The 23,855-nt window shown below is 50.8% G+C and overlaps 1 protein-coding gene across 5 annotated transcripts in view; it reads right to left on the bottom strand.

The window, feature by feature from the left end:
* Window positions 1–23,855, bottom strand: part of SNPH (syntaphilin) — a 42,380-nt gene that overhangs the window by 6,397 nt on the left and 12,128 nt on the right. For 2 of the 5 annotated variants that reach the window (XM_022592812.2, XM_089896649.1), the window contains 3 exons: window positions 6,970–7,066; window positions 6,176–6,283; window positions 1,723–1,872 (listed from right to left, as the gene is read on the bottom strand). In XM_022592812.2, the coding sequence (XP_022448520.2) occupies window positions 1,723–1,872; window positions 6,176–6,283; window positions 6,970–7,019 (308 nt within the window). In that variant the 5' untranslated portion in view covers window positions 7,020–7,066. Of the gene's footprint in view, window positions 1–1,722; window positions 1,873–6,175; window positions 6,383–6,969; window positions 7,554–23,855 lie in introns of those variants that run through there. The other 3 variants (XM_022592811.2, XM_022592800.2, XM_022592807.3) reach the window with 3 other exon arrangements.

Here is a 23,855-nt window from a genome sequence, read left to right on the forward strand (position 1 = left end):
GGGCTCATTCTAGGATAACCCTCCTCACTGACTCTGAGCCCTGGCAGGAAGAGTGAGTTTGAAAGGAGGGACTGGGCATGCTCAGCTCAGCTGGGCCCCACTCCTCCTGGGAGCCAGCAGGACCCCAGAGCTATGGCTTCCCAGCCCTGTCTAGGTCTCAGGGGGCTGCAGGATGTTACATTTGAACTGGGTCTTATAGGATGAGTTTTCCAAGGGAGCAAGATGAGAGAAAGGGTATCTTAGAAGTGGGGACACAATATATGAAAGCACAGAGTGTAGAAGCAGAGCTCCTTCTTTGAGGGGGAAGTAGGCTACTGCGGGAATGAGAGGTATCAGACTGAATGTTCAGAGCCTGTGAGGAGGCTGACAATACAGCAAGTACAGAATGGCCACAGGTACTACAAGAGTATCAGGTGGAGAGGCCGGGGAGCTGAGGTGCAGGCGTGTCCACTACAGGGCGTCCTGCCCAAACCACACAGGGCAGACTGTCTGCTCTGAGCCACAGGGCAGCCCTAGAAAGGAAGCAGGGAGATGGGCTGTCTGCTTCCTGAGGACATCAGTGTAAATGGCCAAGCAGACGCAGGGCATCAGTGAGAAGACAGTGGGAAATATAAATAGAAATCCTAGCTCTACAGACAAGGAGGTCCACAGAATGCCACCTCTACCCTCTCCAAGTTCAAAAACACAACAGATACAAACTGGATCAGCTACCTGGCAGAGCTCTGGTCAAGAGAGACACGGTCACGCTCACTGTGTGCTCCAGTTTACATGGAATATAATAGACAAATCCACAGAGGCAGAAAGATTAGTGGTTGCCAGGGACGGCGTGGCTGGGGAGAGATGGAGCGTGATTGTTACTGGGAACAGGGTTTCTTTCTGGAGTGATGGAACTGTTCTAGAATTAGATACTGTTGATGGTTGCACCGTTCTGTGAATACACTAAAAATCAGTGAATTGTTTACTTTAGATAGGTGAACTGTATGGTATGTGAATTACATCTCAATAAAGCAGTTATATTACAAAGAACGAACGAAAGAAAAGATGAAGGAAGGCGTGGTAGTGGTGGCCTCCCCGCCTGCCCTCCAGCGCCCTGCACGGCACCCTGTCCAGCTCACAGTCGGCTGCGTATCCGAATTGACACAGTCTGGAGAAGACGGGTAGGTGATGAAGAGATCAGAGGGCAGCCCTGAAGCTTCGATCGTAAAGATGAAGCCGCCAGTCTGGAAACTGGGAGGCCGGGAGGATCAGGTCTGGAGAACGAGCTCAGACGGGCCCACGGGGGCTCCTGGGAGACCCCTGGGCTGGGTGGGAGCTCAGAGGAAGGTTTCTCACGATCTTACATCATCTATACGTGGATGAGGAGGAAGGCTTCTGGGGCCTGAACTGGTGGGTCACGAGCCCCTGGTGACCCCCTGGGAGGAAGCAAAGGAGGGTTAAGGGGTTGTTTCTCCCCCACAGAGACAGGTCAGCCAGGAAGAGTGCCCTGTGCCGCTCCTCCCCAGGTAGAAAGGAGCCAGGGCACGAGAAGTGGCCAAATGGGGCTGCCAGGCTACAACTGGGAGAGCACTGCCGTGGGTGGGAGGCCTGATAGACCCTCGCAGGGGAAACTGCTCCCAGCCTGGCCCCAAGCAGCTACCTGATGCTTCAAGGAGCAGCTGAGGAGCCCCCAGCCACGCCTTCCTCCCAGAGATACTGCAGGGCCCTCCCTGGCCACCCGCTTACCGGTCCTGGAGCCGGTCCTGCGTGTCCTTCAGCCGGGCCTTCAGATGCCGGATGCACACCTCCTTCTGCTGCAGGGGGGTCAGGTACTGCTCCGGGGTGGGAGGCTTGATGCCATGGTTGTCACTGCACAGCGTGTACTTCATGGCGCGCCTGCCGGGGACGCTTGTCAGCAGGGAGGGAGGAAGGGGCCTGGCGAGGCACTGTGCCTCCAGGAGCTAGGGGCCCCGCCTACCCATCCTGGTCCCCTGGCCACTGGAGCGCTGCAGGCCAGGCCTCCCCCACGGGGCCCCTGTGGGCACGAGAACACGCAGCCCCTTTGGGAGGTGGGTTTCATTAAGGCTCTTTCGAGCACAGCGTCAGGGTGGGGAGCTCAGGGCTCCTCTAGCTTGGGCTGGGGAGACACGTCACAGAGCACGTGCACCAGCCTGGCGCCACCCGGGGTGGCGCCCCCTCCACCAGCCCAGTCCCAGCGCCGCAGCCCAGAGCTCAGGTGTCCACTCTCCCAACCCAGAGACCAAGGCTGAGGGTGGGAGAGGTCTCCCCCTCCGTGTAATTATCCTGGGGCCTGCATGGTGGGCCAGGATTTATCTGCTGTGTATGTGTATGAGTGATTTCATGTGAAAATCTAGTAACTGTATGGCAGCAACCGTTTGAGCCGTTTCTGCGTTGTCACCATCACTACCGCCTCAGCATTCATCGTGTAGAACACTGTGTGCAAGACTGGTCCTAAGGCAGCAGCCTGTCCTCACACTGGCGTCAGGTGGGTGATAGTTGATATAATATTAATAATGCGTTCGTTTTCTTAGTGTTCTACAACTTTGCTTTCAAAGAATCACATTACCCTACAGTATGCCTTTCTCTCCCAATTGGAGAAAATGCCTATCAGCCTATCATCACAGGTAAGAGGTTTTTAGAAAAATGTAACAATGTTTCTAATACCATATTTTGAATATGACTGTAATACTGCATGCCATAAAACCTTTATAATGATTCATTCATTAGATAAGCTAGGCAACCATTGCTAGCTTCTCTGTTATCAACGCATGCACACTATACCTGTAAATAAATACGAATTTCTTTTTCACATGATCTTTTCATTTTTGATGTCTAGTCTTAGTAATACATGTAACAGCTACAGTGTTTTGTATCATGTAAGACAATATTGATGTACTGATAGATGACTCATTTTAAAAACAATGTAAACTTACAGTATCAATAAATACAGTATATTGCTATAAGTGTATATTCTCTTCCTTATAATTGTCTTCACATTTTCTTTTCTCTGGTTTTTACTTTATTGTAAGACTACAGTAAGTCCCCTACATATGAACCTTCAAGTTGCACACTTTCAAAGATGAACGTGTGTTCCCATGTCCAATCACATGAGTTAGTTCACATGGCTGGTGTACTTTTCCAGGTACTGTACTGTAAGATTAAAAATGTTTTCTTTATTTTTTGTGTTTGCTTGTTTTTTATGTATTATTTGTGTGAAAAGTGTTATAAGCCTATTACGGTACAGTACTATAGAGCCAACTGTGTTAGTTGGGTACCTAGGCTAATTTTCTGGGACTTATGAACAAATTGGACTTAAAATGAATGCACTCTTGGAACAGAACTCGTTTGTATGTAGGGGGCTTACTGTATAGTTTATAATACATATGACACACCAAATACATATCAACTAATTACGTAATCAGGAAGGCTTCTGGCCAACAGTAGGATATTAGCAGTTACGTTTTGCGGGAGTAAAAAGTTATACGCGGATTTTCAACTGCACGAGGGGTCAGTACCCCAACCCCCTTGTTGGTCGGTCCAGGGTCAACTGCTCTAGGACAGCAGCCCATGAACACATTCACACAAACGCAGGCAGACCCTTTCCATCTGCATGTGCACGCTCTGGGGGCACACGTGAGCACACACGGGAACACTGGCTGTCTCTGGGCATTGCCCTGTTCACAGCGGTACCCTGCAGCCACAAACACCCTAGCACAGGGTGGCGCAGACGCGTGCGCGCACGCGCGTGTGTGTGTGTGTGTGTGTGTGTGTGTGTGGTGAGCATGCCCTGGTCCCACCAGGGCCGAGGTGGAAGAATTCCCACCCAGTGGAGGAGGGAGGGCCGAGGCTTTCACCCAGGGAAGGGGAGCACCCCATGCCACCAGCAGACCACGGTCAGGCCACCTCAACTCACAGCTTCCTGCCGGCTGTTCCGTTTGGGAAGAAACCTTCTTGGATTTTGGCTTAAACACCTGGGCGTGTTCTCACACAATTTGGCAGAGGCCTTGCCGCCATCCAACTCTGTTCCTTTAGGGGACAGGGAGTCCCAGGTCTAGCAAGAGGCAATCACATTTTATGGATGTAGAAAAGACAGGCCTTGGTGGGGCCCATTTGCTGAAGGAGCCAAGTTGGAGGCAGTTTTAAAAGTTTTGGGGAAGCTGTCTAACGTTTACCGAGGAAAAAGTATTTGTAAATCGTAAACTGTTGAAGAGAAAGTGTGGACAGAAGTGGAGGGAAAGAGAAACGATTCTCTTCTACTCACTCAGCTCCTGGCCTCTAAGTCTAACTCAAGTCAGGTCACACACTGGCTTGTTTTCTGTGTGGCAAGGGGAAGAGGCGCGGTGTCGGGTGGGACCCTGGGGTCCCCTCTGATGGGCTCTAAGAAATCTCCTTCCAAAAGAGAGGAAGCCAGCAAGGGCCCTGAGCCCCATGTGTTACGCCAGTAGACATCCTGGTGCCCTGCAAAGGCTATGATGAGAGGGACCCAGAGCTGTGGTGAGAAAAAGAGGCCTTTTCCCTGTGCCGGGGTAGAGGAACCAGGATTACTTAAACTAGTAAGAGCTGAGGATTATAAAGGAAGTAAATATTTTAACTTTTTTCCATATGCTTTCACGAGTTTTCCTTCTCAATATAACATTTAACACTCATATATTTTTAGTCACTAGCTCTTTGTGGGAAAAATATTTTTTAATATAGTATATATTTACATATATACTATACGTACCTGAGAAGAGAAGTATACTACAATTCATGTCCCTCAGCTATTCACACCTTGGAACACCTGGCAGAGCCGAGACACTGCTCACCAGCAACTCTGATGGTGGCAAGGAGACCCTTGCATGGAAGCAGCTCTCAGCCTCAGGGTTGGGACTGCCCCCGTGGGTTGCAGTTATGACATGTGTGGCAAAAATCTGCTACCAATAAAAAAGTATTAAAGTTGCCAACTATACACTTTTCAAAAGGTAAATTAATGCATCATCAATCTCACTCACACACCACCACCACCCCTGTTCTGGGGGCAGTTACAGACAGGATGCTGGGTCATGGGTCCGGCATATGTGTGTCACCCATCATGCGTGTCATGGTGGAAAACTCAGAACTGCCGCCTCAGTGTGATCTGGTCGCACAAATGACGCTCACTCAAGACAAGCCTTCCCAGGAGGAGCTCTGGCCATGGGAGCTGCAGGCCAGAGTCTCCTGGCCTTCTCTTGCCTACGATTCTCAAGTTGAACCAAAGTCCCAATGAGAGCGGTTACGCGTTACGGGCCAGCAGCAGCGTGTGGTGGGTGCAGATATCAACTCCCTGAAGCCTCCGGGTTGTGAGCTCCACTTTACAGATGAGGGAGTGGAGACTCAGACTGAATCACATCCTAAGCCCGTGCTCCCCCCTCGCGCTCCTGGGAAGCAGGATGGGCGCCGCCATCACAGCCTGCACGTCCTGGTCTCTGAGGACCCACTGCTCTCCTTACCCGTCTCCCCAGCCCGATCCTGCCTTTCCTCTTTGCTGAGAGCCCAAAGCACATGCTGCACTTGTAACACACTTCACTCTCTAGAACAACTCCAGTCTGCCACCCTCACAGTGTACCACCTAGAAGAGCAGGCTGGCGGACGCCGTGAGTTGCCTCCCAATATCCATTCTTGCCTTTTCTCCAACAGAACTCCCAGTTTGCTTGGGTGGCCCTACACTGGGAACCACTAACTCTCCCTGTGGCCAGTCATACCTGGCACCAGCCAGCACAGCATAGACAGAATTTCCTGGGCAACGTGTCCTGTCTCAAAAACACGAGTCTCTGGGGGTTCAGGGGCTTTGGTCTTTCCACCTTCTTCCTTCCTGGATGCTGACCTGATGCCTAGAGGTGTAGGAGCCAGCTGTACACCAAGGATGGTGGAGATGGGGTCCCTGACACTTCGGGGAGCTGCCCGCCTCTGGCCCCTTGTTTTGAAAGCATCATCCCCAGTTTGTCTCAGCTACTGACTTTGGTTACGTGCAGCTGGGTATGATCACACCCATCTTACAGATGGGAACTGAGGCTCAGAGAGAAGTGACCTGCTCAAGGTCACACAGCGGGGAAGTGTGCTAGAGTTGGGGATGGTTAGAACGCCCACCTCCCCCGACCCCCAGGGCACTCAGGGTTCCAGCCAGCTTGGCCAGGCCGGGTGGGAGGGAGTAGCTGGTTACCTGGGCGTGGGGCTGCTGTCACTTCCCTTGCAGGAGCCCGAGTTACTGCTGCTGCTGAGGGAAGAGGTGCCGTGGGCATCCCGCACGCTCACGGGGGGAGAGGTGCGCCTGGAGGCAGGAAGAAGAGGCAGGTGCTCGTTCTGGCTGGTGGGCAGCTGCGGACACTGGGCGAACACCGCCAGGCCGCTGCGGCCCAAAGGGCCCCCACTTCAGGGTCACCGCCGGGGAGAGAAGCATGGCGGGGGGATGCACAGACAGGGGTGACAGAACAGACAGTGCAAATCAAGGTGGAAAACCAGAAGGAGGCCGGTCCTCGGGACTCCCCAGAAGGCTGAGCAGGGCTGCGGGCCAAGGGTGGGGTCCCAGCTACCCCTACCAAGGGTCCTCAACTTCCAGGGTCCCCCAAGCCCAGAGGGAAAGGTCCCTGCACGGACTGAAACAGAGGTGGAGAGGAATGGGGCCCGCAGGAGGAGGGACAGGAGGAGGGGCGCATGGGGAGGCCAGGGGAGCCTGGGTGGAAGGCTGCATGCCGTCCCTGCAGTAACTGTGAAGATCGAACAACAATACTGGTGACGGCAGGGATCCAATGGTTTAAGTCTTCAGAAAACTTTTATACCCACTGTGTCATTTGAGCCCATAAATAGTTCCTGAGGCCAGTGTCAGCAAACCCATTTTAAAGATGGGAAAACTGGGGCAACAACTTGCTCAAAAACAAGCCGGTGTTGGACTGGAGACAGAGACCCTCCCTGCCCCCACCTTCAGAGGCCAAGGCTCCGGGCATTGGGGAAACTCACCTGCGGGATCCAGCAGAGGCCCGTCTACTGCCTGGCAGGGACATGGCCATGAGGCTGTGGGTCCGGGTGAGGGGCGGGATGGGCGGTGTCCCCGGGGCTGAGGAGAGAGGGTGGGTTGGGGGGGCCGCGGGGGGGGCCGGGCCCGGCCACGTCATCCTCTCGCTGGGGCCGCTGCCCGGCATGGCTTCTCCTCTCACCCTTCAGCAGGACACCCAGGACCGAGCTGGGGGCTGGCAGGCCAGGCTCAGGCCACAGCTGCCTCCACCAACAAATGCAGCAGGCTCTCACCCCACCACCCGACGTAAAATCATGATCATCAGAGCCTCAGGGCGGGCAGAAATCGTCAGCCCGATCCCGTGTCCTCCACATGAGTGAATGTGCCCCAGAGAGACAAAGGCCTCACCCAAGGTCACTGACACTGGGGCAGGGCCTCCTAATTGGCTCGGCCCAGCACTGAGTCCTCTAAGCTATAAGCCAGGCCCCCAGACCCCTGACTCTCGGACCCCCACCCCCACGCTAGTCAATCCTCCCTCGGCGGAGGCTGCAGACTGGAGGACTCCTGGAGCAGGACCAGGAACCCCAGATTAGGCTGCGCTAGTCTCGATGTCACGTTGTCACAGTGCCTGCTGGTGCGTGGCTCGGGGCTTCCCGTCTACAGGGGAGATAAGACAGACCAACACACCACACACGTGTAGAAAGACATATGGATACACGCGAATATGAAAAGGTACCACGTCCCCTCCATTCCAAGGCATGCCACACATGGCTCAGTGAACATGCTCAGGGGGCCTGCCCACAATGCAGGACATGCAGCCCTCACCTGCCCCGCCCCCCACTGTCCACACGCTGCACACAGGCATGCCCACACCCATCCATGCAAATGCTCATGCTCATTGTGGGGTGCACCAGGAACTCAGGGCACAGGCTCAAAGCAAATGAGGAAGGAGACAGATGGGAGATGAGGACTCCTCCCTGCTCCCAGGGGGTGTCTCTGTAGGCTGGACCCAGTAGGAAGTGACCATGCCTGCAGAGATCCATCCTTGGCCCTCTTGACAAATCAGTAGAGAGACTCAGACCTGGCCTCCTGCCCAGGAATCCCAAGGCCCCTTTCCTGGGTAGAGGTTTGGGCTCCAAGGGCAGCCAGCCCTACAGAAGTTTAAGGAGGGGAGAGGCCCCATCCTGGGCTGGTGTTGGCTACTGTGGAAGGAGGCCTGCACAGGGCATTAGCCCAGAGCTCCTGGAGTCCAAGGTGGAGAGGCCTGGGCTCTTTGCAGCCAATGTGCTAGTGCTGTGCCAGCTCCAGAGACCCTAGTCCCCTCCTTCCACGCTCAGAGCGAGAACTAAGGACAGTAGCCTGGGTTACAGGAGATTCAGCCAAGGACACAGTGCGCTGGACCTTCCCCCATGCGGGGAGAGAAGCAGTGACCAAGCCCTGCTCCACACCAGACCCCGTGCCAACCACATTACGTACATTATGCCATCGACTCCTCCCAACAACCCTATGAGGAAGTGCTGTGATTAGTCCCTTTACAGATGAGGAACCCGAGAGGGAACGGCCTGCCCAAGTCCCAGCCCCAGTGTGGCAGGGCCAACAGCTGAACCAGGCCAACACCAGATGCTGAGGGGCTGGGTCTCAAACCCCAGAGCCCCTGCCCAGGGCACCACCCCTTCCCACGTCAGGGCCTCTGGGGATCCCGGTCATTCCGGCCAGCGGCGGGGCTGCGTCCTGAGTGGACAACGGCGCTACTCAGGTGGCCTGTTTCCTGGCTGTGACACAGACGTGGCGTGTTCCCTGGAGGGCTCGGACATTGCCAGCATTGTCTGCCTAGAGGTGTCAGGTGCCAGGCACAGGAGCCGCCGACACCCCACCTGTCACCTGAGCTGCTCGCCCCAGCTTGGCGATGCATCCCACCCACCATGCCCCAACTGCCCAGGCGGGGCCTCCTGGAACTGCAGGGCCGGCTTCTGGAGGAGGAACAGTGAGACAGGGGCTGAGGGGACAACAGTGCTACTCCACACTTGCCAGGAAGGCCACCAATGGCTCACCACCTCCTGGGCACAGGAGGGCCTCAACTAGGAGCAGCTTGGGAGGGGCTGACAGTCCTTGCTCGTGGGTGGACGAGGGCTTCAAGGATCACCTGTCACTGATTGAACACTTCTGCGGCCAGGTGACCGTGCTGAGTGCTTTTATGTGCCTTGGTCCATTACTTCAAATAAAAATCCTTCAAGGCAGGATTTTTTATCACATTTGGGTCCAAGGTCACACAGCTGCACGTCCAACAGACCCTGGCTTCTAGCCCCAGCCAGCCTGGCTTCACTGGCCATCCTCCCATCACCACTTCTGGCTTTTGGAAGGATGCTGTGATTTCAGGAGGACTTCTCAGCAGAGGCAGGACTCAGAGCTGAGGCAGGGCCTCGCTGTTCCAAGCCAGCTCTGGTGAGCATTGCTAAGGAGCTCAGAAACTCCGGGTGGAGCTCTAGGCCCAGGTCCTGGGAGGCGGGAACGATGCCTGCTTTGCCTTGGAGCTGCGTGTGGCCTTGATACAATGAGGGCTTTGTTGTCGCTGTCCCTGCTCCTACCTTGCTTGGCAACCCCACGCCTCCCTCCTCTCTCGCTCCCTCTTCCTTCCTCTCTGGCCAGGGGGGTGGGGGTGGGAAGGGGATGGCATTTGTACCTGGTTGGAGCAGACAGTCTCCTGGGAGGCCAAAGCCAGCCATTCATCTGGGACAGAGGTGGAAGTGGCATTTCCCCTGCTGGGACGGGACCTTGCAGGCTGGGGTCCCTCTGGGAGGGCAGAAGACACCCAGGCCCAAAGGGAGTTGCCTCCCCAGGATCTAGCCCAGAAGTGTCAGTGAGCACCCTGGGCTCTCTCAGGTCCTCCCTCCTCTCTGGGCCCCAGAGAGGAGGCAGATTGCCATGCCGTTTGTCTCCATGCCACCTGTTCGGCCTGGAGTCCCGCAGGCCTGTCCCCAGGTAGCCGCTTGGAATGGAAGGTGGAAAGGAAACCCCTAGCTGTGGGGAGCTGGGCTGACAGTTGCTTATCACCTCCACCCCAGGTTAAGCCCAGCCCCATTTCCCCATCCTGCCCACACCATGGCAACCCTGCTGCATCTACCCCTTTGATTAGTGCCTCACACACCGAACAGTGGAGGTTCAGGAGATATAGCAGGATCCAGGGAACAGGAGATGGAAGGAGTCAGAAATAGTCAAAGATATCTGGGCTCAAATCCCAGCTCTGTCACCCTCCAGCTGCAGGCAGTGGGCGAGTCACACCAATTCTCTGAGCCTTAGCTTCCTCATCTGTAAGTGGGGCTGTAACAGAATGCACCTCCACACAATAAACACTCGAAAATGGGAACTCCCAGGATTTTGGCACTAGATAATTGCAATGCAATGTGAGCTTCAAAACAGAAAGACTCAAGGCATAATAGTGGCTTCAGGAGGGTCAGGGAAAGCGTCTCCAAAAGGAAATTTACACTAAGTCTTAAAGGGTGAATAAGAGGTCACCAGGCAGAGAAAGTGAACGGGAGGGATGGAGAAGCGTGGGCAAAAGCCGTGAGTAATTCAATAGCATGGCTGCTCAGGAAACTAGGGGGCCTAGTGGAGGCAGAGGCACAGTGGGCCTGAGGCTGTAGAGGAAGGTGGGGCCAGGCCACACCGAGCCACAAAAGCCAGGATCTTGTCCTGTGAGCAACAGGGAGCCATGGAAGGGCCTTAAAAGGGGGACAGACACAATCAGACTTGCATTTTAGAAAGCCCCTGCGTAGGGGGCCTTTGTGGACTATAGCTGGAAAGGGACAAGAATAGAGGCAGGGAGACCAGTTAGGAGGTTATCAAGAAATTAGAAGGGCCTGGGTCAGGGCAGCAGCAGGAGCAATGGAGAAAGGGGCCTGGAGCCTTCTCAAAATTCATCAGAGGCCCCCGATTAAGTAAAAATTAGGGCAAAACTCTTGATCCTGGCATTCAAGGCCCTCTTGTCTATACCCTTTCCAACCTGCTCTCAGCTGCTTGCTGACCCCAGAGGAAAGCCCTGTTCGTTGCTCCCACATCTTTGCAAAGGCCGTTTGCCCAGCCGACAGCACGTGCCCTGCCCTGCCCTGCCCTGCCCTCATGCACACGTCACACTTTCTGTAAGGCTCTGCCCTACAGGACTTTTGTCTTGGGACTTCACCCGTCACTTACTCTCTTGACCACTTAGCGTGCCATGCCTTAGGTTGAAACTCAGGGAACACCCCCCTCTGAGGAATTTCATAAAAATAAACACAATCAACACACAACTGTTAGAAACGCAATGAGTTAAACAGGCACATTTGATAGACCAAGGGGTTGGATTAGATGGTCTCAAAGACACCTCTGGATCCAACATTCTCTGATTCTAGGGCTGTAAATGAAATAGAGTTCTAATTGATGCTTTCTTCCCTTTCAGTTACTAGGACTCCTGGATTTCAGTTTCTACATCTGTAAAACTAGGAAGCGGCATTCTTCAAAGAGACACTATGGCATTTTGCTCAATCAGCAAGTCATGGGGGAGAAACCAGGCACTAGGTTAATCTAATATCCTAGCTAAGTGAAAGTCCCTGTATGCACTATAAATTATCTTTTTTCCCCGAAGAATTAGCCATCAATAAGAGAAGAAAGCTATCCTAAAATCCAAAGCAACAGAACAATCTGTGTCTGATGACTCAAGCCTCTCACAATTGTGGAAAGCAGAGCAATGCAACCAATAGAACAGAACTTGGGAGGAATCTTGTCTCTGCCAAGGCAACACTAGAATGCAGAACATTCCACCCTCAAACAGTAGAACGCCTGGTGCTCCTAGAATGCTAATGCAGAGGGAAGCGGGACATGGAAGACGGGCCTGGGAGTGTTCCAGCCGACCTCTCTGGACCTCAGAGGATCAGTGCTATGAGGGCTACTCATGGCTGAGGAGTTTGGCAAACCTTCCATTGGCTTCACGACCTCATCAGCCACTATGCTTCTCTCTACTATCAGCAAAACCAGGACCTTTCTTCCTAGACTTGGGAAGGGGGGCAGTGGTGGCATTTCTCCAGTTTGCTTCCTGTTTGCTACACAAGCTGTCCTCAGAGCTGGAACCATAGATGGAGCCACTGGACTCCTTCTCACTGTGGCAACCCCAGCACAGCGCAGGGCAGACCCACAGCTTGGCCAAATGTTGCGAGGGCTCCCAAGGCAACCAGGATGGGCGTGAGGGCTGAGGCGTCTGCTATGCAGGTAGTCTCTGGTGGTTCGACTCAGATTCCAGAGCCTGGAGGGCACCAGGAGCCAGTGGTCTTCAAACCACCTGGAGAACTTGTCTCTGGGACTATGAGGGGGTGGGCTCAGGCCTCCTTCCCCATTTCATCTCGAGAGACTCCTCTTGTACCTGTTCTACATATGGAAGGTCTGAAGTAAGACTACATTTTTAAAAGGGTTTTGCAGGTTAAAAATCTAAGTAATATATATTTTCCACAACGAGATACTATTTCACATCCACTAGGACGGCTATAATCAAAAAGACAGACAATAACAAGTCCAGGCGAGGATGCAGAGAAATTGAAACCCTTGTGTATTGCTGATGGGAATGTAAAATGGTACAGCCACTGTGGAAAACAGTCTGGCAGTTCCTCAAAAAGTAAAACATTGAATTACCAAATGATCTAGCAATTCCACTAGTGGGTATACACCCCCAGAGAATAGAAAATAGGTGTTCAAACAAAAACTTGTACAGGGATGTCCATAGCAGCGCTATTCACAACAGCCCAAAGGAGGAAATGACCCAAATGTCCATCAACGGATGAATGGACAAACAAAATGTGGCCTATACATACGATGGAACATCATTTAGACATAAAAAGGAATAAAGTACCAATACACGCTACAACATGGATGAACCTTGACAATATTATGCCAAATGAAAGAAGCCAGACACAAAAGGCCACATATCGTGATTCCATTTATATGAAGTGGCCAGAATAGGCAAATCCATAGACAGAAAGCAGATTAGCGGTTGCCAAGGGCTGGGCCAAGGAGGAAGAGGGGATGACTGTTAATGGGATTGATGAAAATGTTTTAGAGTTAGATAGTGGTGACAGATACACAACTTTGTGAATATACTAAAACCCTTTGTATTGTACATTTTAAAAGGGTGGATTTTATAGTATGTGGCTATATATCAATAAAAAACAAAAATAATCTATATAATATATATTTAAAATGAACCACTGTAAAAGGACAGGCATGGTTCAGGAAGGGGAAGGGAATGGCCCAGGATGGCTCAGCAAGTAGTGACAGGACAGGAACTAGAAGCAGCCCTCCTGCCTCTACCTGACTTCAGGCAGCTGGGCCCAGGGCAGGTACTGCCCTGGTCCTCCTGACTCTGGGTCAGCCTGGAGGAGACAGGCGACTAAGACTGACCCTTTGAAGGTCTGGCATAACCCCAACCTCATCTGATCCTCACAAATTCCCTGTGGAGGGAGGCCAGGTGGAGACTGATCCACAGGACACATGGGAAACCTGAAGCTGCGGAGCTTTCGAGATCACTCAAGGTCACACCTGGACGTCTAGGTCATGAGTGCCTGCATTTCTACTGCATCATGACTGTCTCATAGTACAAGAGAACTGGGACACATACCTCTATGCTGCATGAAAAAGCAAAAATCTACTTTCCCAGGAGATTCTAAAATACCAGGGTGGAGATGTGGGGGTTACATCCCCGTATCCTGGGCTCCTCATGCTTCCATAAAAGCAGAACATTGCATGTGGAGAAAAGGGAACCCTTGTATACTGTTGACGGGAATGTAAAATGGTGCAGCCTCTGAGGAAAACAGTGTGGAGGTTCCTTAATATACCGAAAGTAGAACTACCATATGATCTAGCAATTCCACTCCTAGGTATATATCCAGAAAAAACACTAACTTGAAAAAGTACATGCACCCCAACATTCAACAGAAGCACTATTTACAATAGCCAAGACATGGAAACAACCCAAGTCTCATAAACAGACGATTGGATTAAGAAGGAATGGTATATATACATATATACACACACACACACACAGACACACACACAAAATGAATATTATTCAGCCATAAAAAAGAATGAAGTATTGCCATTTGCAACAATGTGGATGGACCTAGAGAATATTATGCTTAGTGAAATAAGTCAGACAGAGAAGGACAAATATATGATATCACTGATATGTGTAATCTAAAAACTAATATAAATGAATCTATATACAAAACAGAAATAGACTCACAGATGTAGAAAACAAACATGTGGTTACCAAAGGGGAGAGGGAAGGGGGAGGGACAAATTAGAGGTATGGGATTAACAGCTACGAACTACTATATATAAAATTGATAAGCAACAAGGATATACTATAAAGCACAGGGAATTATGCCCATTATCTTGTAATAACCTAAAGGAATATAATCTGAAAAAAATACTGAATCACTAAGCTGTATACCTGAAACTAACCCAATATTGTAAATCAACTATACTTCAATAAAAAGACAATAAATAAAATAATATATTCCTGAAAAAAAGCAAGTGGACATCACAGAAACAGGAGGTGAGCAGAGCAAGGAAGATTGTTCAAAAAGAAATTCTTCATGTGTCTTCTCCCTAAACAGTGTAAGTCTCTCCATGTCCCTCCAAGAATCAGCCATGTGGGCAAAGGGGAAGCCCTCACCATGAGGACCACTGTGTTCAACTCTTCCAACAGCTGCTGCATCCTGCTCACTAGCCCAGGTGCTGTGCGGGCCCAGCACTGAGAGACCCTCAGCTCCTCAAGCCACATCACATGGTCCCTGTCGGTGACCTTGCACCCTTGACCTGAGTCTCAGCTGCCTCATGCATTCGGTGGGAACCACCCTCCTGACCCTGCCTTATCCAACCAAGGCAATGAATGGAGCAACGGGGGAATTCTAGACAAATAGAGGACAGAACATTTCTTGCCATTACTACTGCTACCACTACCTCTTATAGGGGATATTTTCTCCTTTCTCAGAGGTATTATTCCTTGCTTTAGTGCAAGTCAGAGCAAGCCCAGGTGGTGACTCTGAAATTACCGGCACCCTCTGCTGAGCCGACTGCCCTGGGGTGGCTCTCCAGGCCAATGCCTGGCAAGCCTCCTACATGGAGAGGGGCAGCAGGGGCAACAGTGGTTTCCATCCCTCCACAGCTGTGCCAAGGCTGCCCCTCTGCAGACAGCCATGGGGAGGTGTGGGGGACAGAGGGGCCCTGGTGCTAGCCCCAGCTTGGCAGCTGCTTGGCAAGTGGCTCCTGGCAGGTGGAGGTCCTTCAACGACCTTGGCCACAGCATATGCTTCCCTGGGCTTCCCGGCTGATAGAGCTGTCAAGCCGCAGCCTGGCTCCTCTCCTGCCACCGCCTCCTCCTGAGGTTCCAGCTTTAAAGTATGACCCCATGGACTCTCTTTTCTTCAGATCTCTGCTGCGGTTCTTAGGATCCTGGAGTTAGTGTGCACCCCTCCCCTGCATTTATCCCAAGTACCTACAGGAGCTATAACACACTCACAGAGCTCTAGAATGGAAAGAATGCTGGGTAGACTTTGTCACAGCCCACCGTTTTACAGACAGAAACTGAAAGCCAGAGGGAGCACGCCATATGTCTAAAGTTGCTCAGCACGTGCAGCACAAAGCCTGGGCTGGGAGCTCACCTCCTGACTCTAGTGACAAAGCTTCTGCACTGCAGCCCCACCCCACACCCCTGTTCGAATCCAGGCAGGAGTCTGATAAAATAAGAACAGAAGGCGGCTTTTTGAGTAAAGAAGTCATGGAAGGAAAGCCAAGGGTAAAACAGAAGTCTCACCAATTTTAAGGCAGCTCACAAATGACACAGTAAAATATACATTGAAACCGAGGCCTGGGGAAGAAGGGAATACCACAGGCTGACCACACATGCAAACGTGGCAGCAATAACGAGGTTCAGATTCCACTCTGAGCTTCCTGGCCATCAAAGCAAAAAGAGAAATTATGCCCAGTCTTCTTGTTCTTATAGTTAGGGGAGAGCAGGAGGCAGACTAGTTCTTTAGGAGGCATAAAGCTCTCCCTAAAATGAATGCTGAAAGAAACATTATTGCATGTGATTTGCTGTAGGGATAGAGGACTGCCTATTGTGAATCTGCAAGGAGGATCCCAAGATAAAGGAAAGATGGTGGCCTCAGAGCTCAGCCAAGTTACCCTGTATGTGCTGTGCTCTGCTGACATGAGATTGAAGGACCCATGGAACACAAGGACCAAAGGGCTAAAGGGATGTTCAGATGTCATCTGATCTGCCTGGGACCACAGCTCCTTTCCATGGAGATAGCCCCCACCCAATCTGAGATCAGAGAGCTCTATCTTCCTGGGAATCCAAAGCAGGGAACCACATAAACTCACGCTGTCTCTTGCATTCTCTCTCGCTCTCGCTCTCTCTCCTGGCATTTCATGACAATCTAGTCCAACTGCCACATTTTCTAAGCAGAAACTGATGACTTGCCAAAGGCCACAATGTGAGCTGTAGGAACAGGGGACATGAGACTGAAGGTGGGCCAGCTGATTCCAATCCCACCAGCCACTGTGGGCGTGCTGCTCCTGTTGGAAGCCAAGTCTCACCTATCTTCTTGAGGCTCCTGGGGGCTTTGTATGGAGATACAGGCCCAGCTCACCCAACTGTTCCTGTTTAGCCCAGGAGCCATGCTGATCCCAAATCAGCATCCTTCCCCTCTCCTCCCAGACCCGCTTTCTTTCTCCAGCTGCCAGCTTCCCTGCCGTCCTCAGCAGCTGATTCCTGTCCAACTGATTTCCAGTGGCACCTCCCCCATCAAGCTGAATTCTTTTGCCTTCACTAAGATCTGGGGCCTTTGACAGCGCCCAACACGGCTCACACTTGCTGAAAGGGGGTGGGTAATTATAAACCTCTCTCCCCAAAAGACCTCCTACTCTGGAGAAGCTGCTCCACCCCTTAATTTAGCTAAAATGAGCATTTTAAAATGTTTTCAAAGCGAGACTCTGCAAAAATCTATGTCTATATTAAAATCCCTTTGTCTCAGAATGAGTTTTTCCTCTTTGCTGGGAGGCTAATTTAACAAAAAGAAACCATGGCTTTGGGCTCAAATATGCCAGGATTTGAATTCCAAACTGCACCAACCCACTATCTTTATGACAGTGGGAATACCACTATACTTCTCTAAGCCTCAGTCTCCTTATCTGTAAAATGGAGCTAATTACAGATATTGTGCACAAGTACAGTCACGATTAGCAGTTATACATGCTAAATGCCTAGCAAGGATCTGGCATAGGGAAAGCACTCCATAAACAGTATTTATTTATTCACCTAAATAGTCTTGTTCTTAATGTTGTTCATATATGTTACACCTTTATTCCACTCCAAAATCTTCATCTGAAATATTATAATAGTTTGTACTTCAGGGGTCCCTTTCTTTCTCCCCATGCTTTATTTTCTCCACAGTTCTTAGCAACACCTAATATATTTATGTACTTTGTTTATTGTCTCTAGAATATAAGCTCTAGGAAGGTTAGAATATTTGCCCATTTAGTTCTTAATTTAGTTCCCAGCGCTTAGACCAGTACCTGGCACCCCACAGGCCCTCAACAAATAGTTGCTGGATGAATAAGTGGTTCTGCACTCACTTGGGTTGATATCACTACCCAAGTAAGTGCGGGCTTCTTAGCAAGTAAAAAAAGGGGCAAGAAAAGCTTTGCAGTACTTAGTTTATATTATTATAGTCCTTCTCACACATGGCGTCCTATTTAGGTGGGCTGGTCTCTCCCGCTAGATTTGTAAGCCAGGGATTTATCCATCTCCGAATCCTTAGTATCTAGCAGGGTCTTGAGTACAAAACCCTTAAAAACTGCATCTTAAGGGAAAGCATGAAAGCACAGTTTGAAAGCTGTCATTTAATCAGCCTCTTGCCAGGCACTGTCCTGGGTGTTCCACATTTACCCTCTCAGTTCACCCTCACGTTAGGGGGTGTGCCCTCCATTTTACCACCAAGGAAGCTTAGGCTCCAGAGACCAGCGAACTTGCAGGAGGGCACGTAGCAAGTAGGTGGTAATACTGAGAGTGGAACTCAAACGATTCCAGCTGCCCCTCTAAATTACATCTCCGCACTCAGAAAATCCAATTCGTTGTGTCAACAACCCCAAATCCTGACAGCAGCCCTCAGAGAAAAGTGAAAGATACAGCATTACAGTGGATCCTCATGGTTTGCAGATTCTGTAGTTGTGAATCATCTACTTGCTAACATTTATTCATAAGCCCCAAATCAATACCCAGTTCCTTCACAGTCATGGGTGGAATGCACAGAGCGGTGAAAATTTTCAGTTGCCTGATGCCCATGTTCCCAGCTGAGTGGAGCAAGGCAACCTCTCGTTTCATTTCTTTTCTTCTTTCTTTTTTTTTTTAAATAAAATTGATTTTAAAAAATAGTATTTTAAACTGCACAGTTTCCAGGAGTACACAGTTATCAAAAATGCACACACTTCACTTAGCTTGGTTCCTTTCTTATACTATAAACAGGTGTCCTTTTTGTGGTCTCTTTAGAGCTATGTTTTTAACATATTTTGTGCTTTGCTGGTGTGGGGGGGTAATTTTGCTATTTAAAATGGCCCGCAAGCATAGTGCTGAAGCGCTGTCCAGTGTTCCTAAGCTCAGGAAGGCTGTGACGTGCCTTATGGAGAAAATAAATGTCAGATAAGGTTCGTCCAGGTGTGAGTTATAGTGTTGTTGGCACGAATTCCATGTGAATGTATCAACAATGTATATTAAAGGTGTCTTTAAACAGAAACACAAATAAATAAAACAAGGTTATGTATTGAGTTGATGAAAATGTTGTGACCAGAGGCTCCCAGGAGCCTAATTCCGTATTCTCCCTCAGGAGCAATGGTTTTGTACTAATTCAGGGTTCACAGCTGGATTACAGAGCATCACTATTGCAAATAACAAGAACCGACTGTATTAAGCACAGGTGCCCAGCACCCAGATCTGCACACAACGGGTCTGGTCGTGTTCATGCACAAGTACATATACAACCACGCTCGGCTGTGTGCTCAGCTCCGTGTACTCAACACCGCCATCAGCACCAGCACCAGCCGAGCCCTCGGGGGGCCGCGAGGACTAAATGCAGGAGCTCGGGGGGTACAGCCAAACACTCCTGGATTCAAATCCCAGCTCAGCGGGGAGCTGTGTGCCTGCAGGCCTGTCATAATCAGGGCCAGTTTCCTTACGCGTATGTGAGGTTAATCGTTGTCACGATGGTAAAGTGGGGCTGTGCAGGTCAAGCTGCCAAGCGCAGGGATAGGGGTAGGGCTTGGGGCAGGCAGCAGGACAGAGCCTTTTCAGCCCTTTTATCTGTACAGGGCATGTATGGGGACCAGGAGAGCCAAACTGAGGGCCTCCCCCTCCTTAGCAGACTGGCCTCCCTGCTCTCGCAGGCCTGGGCCTCACTCTGCCCAGCGCTGACTCAAGGAGCACCTGGAGGCCAGGAGGCCAGAGACCAGCAGGTCAAAGCCAGAAGGTGCTCAGAGACAGGCAACTCCAGGGGTCCCAAACTGGCAGCCCATAGGCTGTATCGTGCCTAAAGACCACTCTCCTTTGGCCTGCATGTACGTGTATTTTAATTTCAGTCAACATTTATAACTTGAGAGATTGCCTACTTAAAGAAACCCAGATTTCTAGCTTGTCTTAACCCCAAAGATCCTGCAGCTCTGTGCCTGCATTCCTGCATGGCAGTTACGGGCTGAGGCTGAGGAGTGGCCCCTTTTTGCCAGTTCTTACCTGCACTTGTGCTCTTTACCTGGGCTGTTTTGTTTGTTAGCTGCCTGGCATTGGAGTTTGGAATCTCCAGTCTAGTCCAATCCCATTTTATAGATAGAGGATCTGAGGTCAGGGGAAAGGGGTGGCACTTGCCCAAGGCCCCAGGTAAACTGGTGGAGCTGAGATTTGAACGCTTGCAGCTCTGAACCCAGGGTGCTGGACACACAGGAGGCTGGGAGCACAGAACGGGGGACTTGGGCTGAGGGGCAAATCCTGTTCAGGAAAAGGCTGCTGGTGCCAAAAGGTAAAGCAGAGGCCAGCAGCTCTGGCCGCAGTCAGCAGAAAGCTCTCCTTCCCACCTGCGGGCAAATACCAGCCTCCCCCACCCTGTAAGATAAACTCCTCCCCGGCTCTGTTGACACAGGGCTCTCAGGTGTCCCTCTGCCCTGACATTTCCCCTGAGCAGGCAAAGATCTTCGTAATCGCAGGGGCCCCCCGGGAAGGTGCGCAGAGCAGGGGCTTTTCCTAGAGCAGAATCTAGCTGGAAAACCTAGGTCTCAGCAGAGGACTGACCATGGGCTATAGCTCCCTCATCTGCAACATTAAATCTTCAATCTTCAACTGCGAAGACTTAATCAGATAATGCTTGTGAAGAGCCCTGGCACACACTGCCCAATGAGCAGTCATGTCTTCCCCTTATGTTATAACCCAAGGCCCAGAGACAAGTGAATAATTCACCCCAAGAAGGTCACGGAATTAGCTCCAACTGGGTAATTGTTAAATGTTAAATATAGTTCTATTTATGAATGTTGTTATTATAGCTATAAAGTAGCACACACCTTTTTTTTTTTTTTTAAAAAAAGCCTCCATTTTTGCTACTCAGAGATAAACCACTGATTAATTTGACGGCTGCTCCTCCTAGCTTTTTTCTAAGCATAGAAGAAAAACTATTTTGGAGGTGGGTTTTGCTATTTTTACATAGTTATAAACATGGTAAGAGGCACCTTTATATCTTTTTTAAAAATTTAACATGGTTTATGAATTGCCCGTGAAATGGCATATTCTTTATAAGAAGTATTTTATGGGATGTATAATAGTCCATTTCATGGGTGCATCACTGTTACCTTAACATCCCCCTCTGTTGAACATATAGACTTTCTTACTATCAAAAAGAATGCTACAACAGACATCTTCGTGCATTATTATTTTTCTGTATTTAGAATTATTTCCTTAGGAAGGATCCCCCGTAGTAGATTTATAGGGTCAAAAAGTTTGAATATGCTGCCAAATTGCTTTTCTAAAGGGCTGAGTTGCTAGTTGATTCTCCCCCCGTAACATATGCACAGCAGCTGTGTTTCCCCTTGACAAAACCACAGGCACTTAGCCTTGCCTCCTGAAGGCAAGGAGTTTGAGTTCAAAACAGGAATTACCAAAGACGGTCTTTCTGTGTCTCTTTGGCCTTGTGACAAGTGTCTTCACCTCACATGGCAAAGAGGGAAACTGAGGCCTCCTGGAGAGACGTAGCTCGAAAGTGGCCTAGCTCCAAGATTGAAAGCAGGTCCCCTCAAGCTTCTCCTCTCTCCTAATCAGAGTACTTCTTACCTGTGTGGCAGGTCTGGCAGGGACATTTCAGTCAATGTTTACCAAGCGTCTATGTGCGCTGGGTTCTCCCCAGTAGTCCCAGTAAACAAAGCGTGTGTCAGGGAGGGGCTGGGCAGAGGACAGAGGGAGCCTCTCTGCAGAACTCAGGAGCAGGCTTCTGCAGATGGATGCACAGCTGTCTGTGGAGGAGCATTCCAGCTTCAGTGCAGGGAAGGGGGGTCAACATTACAGAAACATGCAGGAGAAGGGGAGATACAAGGGGCTGGGTACACGAGACCAGACAGTGTAGGGACAAAGGGGAGCAGAGGGGAGACCAGGCACTGGGGGAGCACCTTTTGAGCCTACAGAAAAAGTTCTGAGCAGAGGAAGGACGAGGTCAGGTTTAGATTGTAGACGATAACCCTGTACCAGCTCTGCTGAGAATGGGCTGGAAGAGATGAGAAAGGGCACCAGGAAAGCCAAGAAGGGAGAAGAGGAAAGGAAGTGAGAGAAGTAAAGATGGCTTCGAGAGAAATTTAGGGAGTAGACAGGGACCAAAAGAGATGGGCCGTGGGAAACCAGGGAGAGGGAAGAACCGTGATGATGCCCAGGCCTCTGGGTACGTGGGGGTGATGCCCACCCAATGTTCGTCTCCCCTTCTCCCTTAATAACAGAACCCTACTTTTGTTCAGGGTTGGCAATATACCCAGCTTAAAACACACCAGTATCCAGAGTGGCGCTAGCAGTTCTGGCCTGTGTACTGTGAGCATAAGCACCGGGCCTAAGAGTCTGGCTAGTTGTCATCCAGCATGCGAGGCCGGAAGAGAAGTGGGCATCACGCCTTCAGTGGCTCAGTCTCCCAGGTGCCAGAAGCAGGGCCAGATTCAGAATCAAGGGCTAGCAAACACGAGCTGAAGGAAGTCAGGCAGCCAACCAGGTGATCTGGGACCTGAGGACCCCATGCACAGTCAACCTAGTACCAGGAAAATGGCCTTGAGGCCACTGTCCATCTACTCTGGGACACAGCCTAGCACAGGAGAGAGAGCACAGAACTGGGAACCTATACGCTCAGCTCTGCCATTGACTCACAGGCCTGAGGGCACCCTTCTTTTGAGTTGGTACCTCAGTGTCCCCGTCTATAAATGGAGACAATGCCCCCACCTCATGGAGCTGTGTGATCACCTGGCCTCTGCCATCACATCTTCCCAAATATCCTCACTGATTCACCTCATGGATTCACCATGCGTTCACCTATGCAGTGCCCTCTGCCTAGAAAGCCCTTCCAAGCTTCTTCTGCCTGCTTCTCTTCCAAGCCCATGTGTGGCTCCACGGGAGACAGAGTTCACAGCTCTCGTCACGGTGGCCCCATTGCACGTGCTCTTTTGTTTTACCAGGAGGACACAGGCTGTTTACACACATCCGCTGTGGATCACTATCTTCCATGTTTTGAGGGTTTCTAAGTCTACATACACAGACACACAGACACATAGACACAGAGGCGTTTGGCTTAAGCAGCGATGTGCACTGCTGGTGAGCTGTGAAAGGGCACTGGCAGAAGAGGTAGTGATGCCCTCAACCAGGCTCCACACACCCAGAGCAGAGCAGAGAAGGTTGCCCTGCACTGTTCCAGCCAGTGCATCTCGAGCCTGGCCCAGCGTGGAGCTCAACAAATATTCCTTAATGAATATATGGCTCCTCCTCCTCTGTCTCCCAAATGCCTTTTGTGACAATAGATGGTGCTGACATGCTCCTTGTCCTTGGAGTTGAGACGGTCAGCTACAGAGCTCTGCACCTGCCTCTCACCCACAGAAAGGCAGTGCCGTGCCCATTGTACATACAAGGTGAGGGAGAAAGGTGACCTGCTTCACCAAGTGTCACCGGAATCAAAGGCATCAAGGCACCCAGCATGGGCCCTCTTCCTCTAGAGATCAGAGGTCTGTGTGGGCTCTGACGCTACACCCCATGGTCTCAGGGACTCAGGCCCCCTGTTTGCAAAAGAAAGCTGTGGAGATGTGTGAATTTTAAGTACCTCTAGGTGCTGTCCTGTGATTCCACATGATAGTAGAGAAGGACTGAATTCAGAGGCTGCAATCTCTCAGGAAGCCAGTCTCTTTCTGAGTCTCTCTCTCTTACACACACACACACACAAACACACACACATACATACACACGCACGCTGAGTCTGAAACTCCCACAGGGCTCTCTGGGGCAAGACACAGATTGGGAGAAAATAGCTGCAAAATATATATTTGACAAGGAACTTGTAATGAGTATGTATAAATAACTCTTACAACTCAATAATATTAAGACCAACAGTCAAATAGTAAAATATTTAAAAGTTGGGGCTTCCCTGGTGGCGCAGTGGTTGAGAGTCCGCCTGCCGATGCAGGGGACACGGGTTCGTGCCCCGGTCCGGGAAGATCCCACATGCCGTGGAGCGGCTGGGCCCGTGAGCCATGGCCGCTGAGCCTGCGCGTCCGGAGGCTGTGCTCCACAACGGGAGAGGCCACAACAGTGAGAGGCCAC

Source organism: Delphinapterus leucas, chromosome 15, assembly GCF_059928025.1.
Source record: "Delphinapterus leucas isolate spDelLeu-1000000601 "Yukka" chromosome 15, BTC_Dleu_Yukka2, whole genome shotgun sequence".
Lineage (NCBI taxonomy): Eukaryota > Metazoa > Chordata > Mammalia > Artiodactyla > Monodontidae > Delphinapterus > Delphinapterus leucas.